General features: G+C 48.8%; 1 protein-coding gene across 1 annotated transcript; it reads right to left on the reverse strand.

The window, feature by feature from the left end:
- Window positions 1-2,175: 2,175 nt before the first annotated feature.
- On the reverse strand, window positions 2,176-3,693 carry LOC100833167 (putative pentatricopeptide repeat-containing protein At1g53330). Its single transcript, XM_003566381.3, has one exon. The coding sequence runs from the start codon at window positions 3,632-3,634 to the stop codon at window positions 2,249-2,251; it is 1,386 nt and encodes a 461-aa protein (XP_003566429.1). The 5' UTR covers window positions 3,635-3,693; the 3' UTR covers window positions 2,176-2,248.
- Window positions 3,694-8,789: the final 5,096 nt, after the last annotated feature.

Below are 8,789 nucleotides of genomic sequence, written 5' to 3' on the forward strand. Positions count from 1 at the left end.
TGATGGCATGGACGTCACGGTACATGTCATCAAAATTACAGCCAATATGCCATCAGAAAAAATTGTAAAAAAACGAAAAGTTTTTCCACCGCCCCTGAGGCCACCGCGGGCTAGCCTGTTTCCCGCGCCGGATCTTGTCTGGCAACGGCGGAACAGGCCAGGATCCATCCCCGTCGTGAGGGAAATCCTCAAGCAGCGAGCGCGGCCTCCAGGCGGCCACGTCGCGATGGCATCTCCAGGCGGCTAGGCCTGATACGATCTGCCAGAGGTTCCGATTCGTGCCCCGTGCGTCGCCTACGTGCTTTGCCGCCTCCTAGACCTTGCACCACTGCCAGATCAGGGATGGGGAAGGGGTTTCGTCGTCCAGATCGATGGGATTGGGGAATGGGGAGATCGAGCTCCTGCCTCCTCGTGGTCGTCGATCTAGATAGGGATAAGGGAAGAGCAGGCACTGGGCCGCCAGATCAGAAGTAGTTAGGGATAGCCCCGCACATAATGTGGGAAGTGGCGGAGTGGGCCGTCGGATCTGGAATGACATGGGTTGCTTGTGCAAAAGATTAAAACAAAGTTAAACTGGCCATGTCGTACCGCCCGCGGGCCTGAGACAGTGGCTTGCGGGCTGGCACGCCCGTTTAGTTCCGTGCCAGGGCGAGTCCGTGACGAACCAAGCACATGGAGCTCGTGGGCTTTTTGGCTCTGCACGTTGGCCACCTATAGTCATGGGGTAGCGCAACGTCTTTTTTTTTATTGATGATCAAGTTTTTGTGAGCACATGTAGTCAAAGTGAAAGAGACATCATGTGCATAATAACAGGATTATCTTATTTGTGTGGGATATGTTCTCCGCAACGACACAAATTCGATTGACTTCGAGCATTCATGTCGATTTCTGCATATTTTTGTCACTTTGCATTTGCATGAGAGAGTGTGGTGGCCAGTTGCAACACACGAGGATTTCAACTAGTCAATATATTAAATTGGAGTTGGTGATTATGGTACGACCGTCGCCATACGTCCACCCCTCAACGATCGTTGCATCCCCGCAAGAGAAAACGGACAGAAAAGCCCGCAATGCTTCGTCTCCCCTCCCCGAGTCTCTTCCCGGCCCCCAACAACGACGATGACCAGCAAGCTCACGAGCACGGCCACCCTCGCCGTGTAACCCGACGGGCCCAGCCTGCCATACCCGCCGGCGCCGGCGCTCGGCCACTGCGGTCTGTGGGTCGCTGTCGTCGTCGTCGTCGTTCACTCTGGCTCCTCCTCTTGCGCTGTCTCCCTCTATTGATCGTGGCGGTACCACAACTGGGAAGCCACCCGAACCTCACTCCGGCGAGCCGTCGGACCCCTACGGCTCCCTGCTTCCCACCAGCGGCACCGCCATGATGACGATGTCTACTCCGCCACCACCTCCGCTGACGACGCCAAGTGCGCCACCGCCTCCCCGTGGGAAGATGCTGCCGCCAACCTCCATCACCGTACCGCGCGGCCTCAAAACCAGGGTCGCCCACCATCACCGTCACTTCGGCGCCCACCTCCTCCTCCCTCTATCGCTGGCGAGCAGCAACCAGTAGAGGCAGAGCCGCCACTACCATTGTTTCTCCCAAACGGAAGGAACTCTCGTGCCCTCCTACCTGGGCCACCCTCCAAGGCCCACTGCCTCCCCAAAACCCTAAAGGCAGCCACTCCCTCCCTCGTTTGGGCCTAAGCCAAACCAGCCCACAAACCTCCCAAGCCTTTTCTCTTTTTGAAAATTATTAAACTTCTCAACCATCGGCCCACTTCATGTATTTTATTGTTCGTAGCAACGCTAGGACGAAAAATTATCTCCTGAAAGTTGCAATCGGTTAAAGTTTAACTTACGTGTGGGATCCTACATAGCGGAGCATTTCAGTCAAATACAATACTTTTTTGACTGGATGGTGTTATATAAATTTCAGAAAGAATGCATTGTTGTCTTCTTAGGAAGTAGATATATCTTGAGTGTATCTTTTCATTTTGTTGTTCCGTAGCAACGCACAGTCACTCTGCTAGTTTCAATAATTCACATGTCTTAGATCCTGTCCTGATGATCTTCATGGGCATCGACAATATTAACAGATTTTCCAGGCAGGAACAAACCTGAATTGGGTAGGCATACGGCATACCTGCACGAGAGCCTTGTCTAGCAGACAAAACATAGTGGTAGACAATTGTTTTTTTGCATAAATTGTTTCACAACTACAGCTGGATTGATCAAAGTATACAGACATCTAATCAACCAACCTTACAGAATTCAGCTGTTTATCTAACATTAGCTCTGCAGGTTCATGCAGCACACCACCGACAGCCTTCTCCCATCCACTTGATTCCAAAGCATTCACCTTTGCCAGACGGCACAGCGCTGACTCGAGCAACACTACATCCCCTTCTATCTCAATTCCCTGGACAAACCTCTTCACACCATCCTTGCTTGGTGCAAACCCCTTAAAAACCATCTCATCCAAAACCTGATTTGCCTCATGAAACTCCCCAACAGCACACATCCCATCAAAGAGCATCCTGTAGGTTACCACATCCGGGGAGCAGCCCCTTCTTGGCATATCCTCAACCAACTCATTTGCATCCCGCCACCGCCCCAATTTGCACAACCCAGCAACCAAAGTATTATAACTCACCGTATCTGCCTTACACCCACTCTTCTGCATATCATCCAGCACTACAAATGCAGCATCCAAATCCATCTCATCCTCACAGAAACCTGCAATCATTGCATTGTGCACCACTCTATCAACCGCAATTCCCCTGCCCTTCATCTCTTCCAGCAAGCCAACCACCTCACCTTTCCGCCCTACCCGGAACAGTGCTCTTACCAGCGTCGCATAAATGGCTGAATCTAGCCCAAGCTCTGCGTTCCCCGCCATCTCCTCCTTGAGCCTCACCGCATTGTCCGCATCACCGCTCTGACAGAGCCCCTTCATCAGACTCGCATAAACATGAGCATTTGGCCTCACGTTGTACTGTCTAGCCATCGCCTCCTTCAAGTCAAATGCCTCGTCAAGCCGACCAGAACTGCAAAACGCAGCGACGAGGGTGCCAAACGTGACAACAGTCGGGGCGATCCGTCGCTGTACCATTTCGTCGAACAGGAGGCGAGCGTGATCCACGGAGCCAGACGCTGCCGCCGCGCGCATGAGGATGTTGTAGGTGCACGCGTCCGGGGAGACGTCCGCATCGCGGCAAACGGAGAAAAGTTCGTCGAGCGGAGTGTGGCACACGAGGAGGGCGTGGAGGAGAGTGTTGAGGGCGCGGGAGGTGCGGGGAGCGGGGAATGCTGGGTGGGCGAAGGCGCGGCGGGCGGCGGCCGGTAGGCGGGCGCGGCCGTAGGCGGAGATTACGCAGCATAAGAGAGGCTCGCGGGGGCTGAGGGAGGAGGTGCGGAGACTGGAGAGGAGGGACTCCATGGCCGGAAAGAGGCGCGCGGCGGCGACCTTGGAGATGATGAGGTCGTAGCAGCGAAGGGAGTAGCGGAACGGGGTGGGAATAGGGGAGGCGGCGGCGCTCGACGGGTTGAGGAAGAGGCGGAGCGCCGCCGCGGGGTCGGGCTCGCGCCGGAGTGCGGCGGCGAGGTGATACGACGAGAACTTGTTGCCGGCCATGGCGGAATTCGGACCTTTTTTTCCTTTTCGACGGACGCAGCGTCGCGACTCGCGACTGGTAAAGGAAATTCAAATGGAGAATTTTACTTGGGCTGTTGGCCTGTTTAGATAGAGACGGCCCATATCTTTGCAAGGCAGCACTGATTTGCGCAACTGGACAACTGGTTAGGGAGTGAATCAATGATCCATCAGAGATCAGACCACTCAAAACAAAAATCAGAGATCAGACCAGCATGGCATTTTGCATAAGCCTAGAATTCAAAGGAAAACAAAGATGTGAATCCTGCCATTTCACGTGATACCCGACAGTACGTGCTCTGCAGATTGAGCGAAAGACGCCAAGAAAGCAAGAGAAAGAGGCTCGTGCCAAGTAGGTCCCACCTGAGGAATAACAGCCCCCGATGAGTCTACGGAGTAGGACCTTTCTTCTGTACGGCCTGGGAGTTCTCTATGTGCAGTTTCACTCTTCGCAGAAGAAAAGAAGAAAAGGATCCAACGGAACGCCGGGACTTTGAGATTTACACAGTAAATAAATCCGCTAGAAACATAGGTTTCCTTAGATCAGAACTTACACGATGCCGCCTGTTTTCACTTTTCACTAATGACGACAATTAGATAATTCTCGGCCTTGTCATGCGCTGGTGCACCTAGACTGAAAAACATGAGTAAAATGCACCGGAGGTTTTAATTCTTTCATAAAGGTCCCAAGTTAGTCCCAATTTTTTAAAACTGCATGTTTGAGTACCAATTGTTTCATAACTGATTCAACACAGGTCCTAATGTGGCTTGGGCACGTGTTTGCTGCCTACGTGGCAATTTGGGCCCACATGTCAGGTGACACGTTGGACTAATTTTTGCAAAAGAACTCTTCCTCTGTTTCTTCCCTCCCCCGAGGTTCCTTCCCCCATCGGACCGCCCCTTCTCCTCACACTCCTGCGAGCCGAAACCGAGCCTTCGACCTCTCCTCAGTAACTCGCACGCCTCCCCTGCCCCGCCGTGGCCGCATGGACCCGTAGCAGCCGTACGCCAGCACCGGCGCCGGGACAGCAGCAGCAGATGGTGGTGGTGGCTGAGGAGCTCGGTGGCGCCGTCGCCAGCACGTCTGAGTTCGTGAGCCTGGACGGCTAGGAGGGCGGGTCGTCGGCGGCGGGCAACCGGTGGCCGCGAGAGGAGACGCTGGACATGCCCAAGATCCGGCCCGACATGGACGCCCTTCCGAGAAGCGGGGCTCAAGGGCCCCCATTGGGAAGAAGTCTCCAGGTAATTCATCAACCAAATGCATCAACCTCACACAGATTAATTCGTTACTGCAATTTCGCATCGAATTGTGCATGTTTCAGTTATTGGCCTAGATAGCCTAGATGGGATCTCAGAACTGAGATGCTGTTCTTGTGGCACGCACGCCGGCCTGCATGCCGCGAGAAAGACTGCCCACGATTGAGCACACAGTGGATGGAATCAATTTCTAGTGAATTCTCCAGTTTTTCCAGTCTTTTTTTCCTCTCGTTCTTCCCCTTTTTTCCTTCACGATCTGCGTGCGTCAGATCGAGCGCCGCAGTAAGCAACAATCCCAATCCCGCAGACAGTTAATTAGTCCTTCCATCTGTTTCCTCTCCAGTCTCCAAAAAAAGAAATCGTGTCTTTCCCATGAGAACAACATGCTTAGGCATGCACATGACGATGACAGTAAACATAATACTACTACTGACATGCGTATGGATTTGGATCATGTAGAGCTAGGATAGCATGAAATGATCCGTGAGTGGCTAGGCTAATTAAGCAAGCTGATTATTTGGTTGTGCAGGAGGATTGGGGAGATGGGGGCCTGAAGTGCCGCTTCGGCTCGCCGGAGTGTGAGGAGTCGGGGGCAGCTTGGTGGGGAATGAAGCTCGGGGGCAGGGAAGAATAGAGGGTTGTTTTGCAAAAAAAAGTCCACCTTGTCATCTGACATGTGGGTCCATGTAGTCACGTAGGCAGCAGACACGCGTACGAGTCACATTAGGACCTGTGTTGAACCACTTATGAAACAATTCGGACTTAAATGTGCAGTTTCAAAGAATTGGGACTCACTTGGGACTTTTACGAAAGAATTAGGACCTCTAATGCATTTTACTCAAAAAAAAATAGCTAAAAATATTTAAAAAATGAAAATAATTGAGTAACTAGACATAAGACCATCCATATATAAAAAAATCAGTTGAAATTCGACTCAGAGTTTGAGAAGCTAAAACGAATTCATGCTATGGATAGGCATGTGAATTAAGCCCATTAACACTATGATTGCCGAATTTTTTGTTTTTGTTTTTACTGATGTATGTTGAACTTTATAAACTAAATTTTGTGATATGAAGGATGCATATAAAGTTCAGGTTGTGAGTTTTTATAAGGTGTTGTTTCAGTCAGGTGCACCGATTGCACTAGAAGACTGCCGCATATATTTTAACCATTGCTTCTTCTGATTGTCAAATCTCAACATAAGAAAACACTGCCAAATATTTTCTCTTTTTCCGGCAAAGAGAGATTGCTCAACTTATCCGAAATCTCTCATTCTACAAAAATCTTTTTTTCTACTTCTATAGCATTTTGACCCTTTGGACATGCAAAGTCACATTGAAAACTATTATCTTTGTTCCTAAATATAAAAATCCTAATTTGCCGTAAGTCAAACTTCTTAAAGTTTGACCAAGTATATATAAAAAATCTATAAACATCTACGACTTCAAATTAGTTTTTGTTAAATCCATCCTTGATATACATTTTTATTGTATACATATTTGATATGTTGATAATTTTTCTATAAACTTGGTCAAAATTTAAGAAGTTTGATTTAGGACAAATATATGACTTTTTACATTTAGAAACGGAGGAAGTACAATCATGTGGCATGGCGAAAAGCAAATTTTGTTTAGTAAATTTCACAAAACCGTGCAAGTTGGGGTTAGGGTTTTGGCTTAGAGATTTTCTTTCCTGCGCACATGTCGTGCCATAATTTTTCCATCTAGCCCAAATCAGTCGGTTTAGGCTATTTTGACCGTGAGTCTGACAACTTGGCCCCACATGTAAGGGTCCTACGTGGCTATTTTCTACCGTCCACGTCACGCTTTTAACGGGTTGCTCGTCTGGCCTACACGATTGACAGTTGTGTGCTGGCCGTGTTCTTGGTCTTCAACTGCGACCTCCGACTCACAACCAAGCTGATGCGCTCCTGGTGATCATCTATGAGTGCTTCTTCGTCATCGGTGGAAGAGATGGGCCAGTCAGACGGGCAACCCGTTAAGAACACGATGTGGACAAGTGGACGAACGAGATACCCACGTGAAGCCTAACAGGTGGGGTCATGCTAACGGGTTCTTTTTTTTTTTTTTGTAAAATGGCCTAAATCGACAGGTTTGGACTAGGTGAAAAAACGATGAAAAATGTGGACAACTGAAGAAAAAATGTCTTAACTGGAGCTCCTGGTACCTGAACTCTAACTTGTGATACTGTAAAATTTAACTCAATAATTTTCAAACAGAAATGTTTCCATAAACGGCCGGCTCGATCACATTATAACCGCAGGGCCTTAAGTCTGATCCGTGGAGAGCGCACACTAGGTGCATGCGGCGGGCCAGTCAACCGCTCACTTTTCTGCGGCCCTTCATGTTTTTTTTTTAAACTACTGCAGTCCTTCATGTTTTTTTTTGAAACTACTGCAGCCCTTCATGTTTATCGTCTTCGCAAACGCGTTTTTTATGTCGGTAAGAGCCAGAGCATCTTATGCGCATACTTCTCGTTTTAATTGAGCATACTCCCTACTTTGTTATGCACTCTTGCCGACTTCTAACCATTTTCCATTGGGTTAACTACGTGAGGAAATTCCCCGCAAGAAAAAATAAATAAATTACTTGAGGCGATCGGCAGTTCTTTTAACTCTACTGAACACCTACTTATACAAGCCGTCTTAGAGAAGTTGCGCCAAATTTAGATTTGTGTTGGACAAACCAAAATTAGCACTACACTTACTAAAGATTGAACATGACCCTTCGTGTTTCTCTTAGCCACAACCTGGATTTTAAATGCTTTTCAAGAGATGGTATTAAACTCAAGTATCCAAAGGATAAACAGTTTGTCTATAACTAAGCCGTCTGATTTTTAGTTAGTCATATGTTGATTTCTCAAGCATTGAATGTGGTTTGTGCTTTAAGATTCGGAATGAACGGTGAAAAGAGAAATGTGGGATGACGTCCAAATAATAATTCAACGGATATGATAGGTCAACTGAGATTTAAACATTTTTCTTCAAAATCAGGCAACTGGGATATATCCACACCCAGGTTTTGCTATTGAAAAGTTGACTGATTTTTAGTTAGAGACCAGTTGACGTGCTCGACCGCCGGATCTTAATCCAACGATGTCATGTGGGAGAGAAGAGAGTGGAGATTACACCCAGATCTTAATCCAACGGATCTGATTCGTCAACTTATATTTAAGACCTTTCGGTTAGAAATCAGAGAACTAAGAAATAGTGTCATGGTGGTGTCACGGCAGATGCCATAAGATGCCTTAACTTGGGGCCGATGGACGAAGTAGGATCCGGAGGAGGGAGGACGTGAAGAAGAACACGCACGATTCACACTAGAACACACAGATTTACCGAAAATGCTGCGCCGAGGAAGTGCTCCATGTCCTCTCCAAGGAGGTGTAGTGCTCTATTTATAGAACAGGAATGTCACACTGACATGCGGGCCCAGTCCAACGTCACCTTCCTTGGGCCCCGCCGGGCACGCGGCTCGGTTCCCTCCAGGCAGTACCGCAGGGGACAAGACAACTTTACTTTTCCCTGCCAGCCTGCAACGGGTACAGCTATCCTCTACCGGCTTCCGTCATAGATTCCCTTTCGGTGCCTCTTTAGCGTGGTCACCTGACACCGGTACGCAGGCGTTGACTGCTTTTCTGAGACGATGATGTCGCTGCTTTAGTTTGCACCGTGTGGTCAGGATAAGACCGTTGAAGGATCTCGGCACCGCCGAGGTCGAGGGGCTCGTCCTTATCCTGCAAACTTACAAGATAAGAAAATTATGCCGGCATCTGCTCGGATGCCGGCTTATCGTTAGTTTAACTTTATGATGTCAGCATACGTTATTATGCCGGCTTTGTCTCCGTTATCTCGGCTAGA

The sequence above is a fragment of the Brachypodium distachyon genome, chromosome 2, assembly GCF_000005505.3.
Source record: "Brachypodium distachyon strain Bd21 chromosome 2, Brachypodium_distachyon_v3.0, whole genome shotgun sequence".
Classification (NCBI taxonomy): Eukaryota; Viridiplantae; Streptophyta; class Magnoliopsida; order Poales; family Poaceae; genus Brachypodium; species Brachypodium distachyon.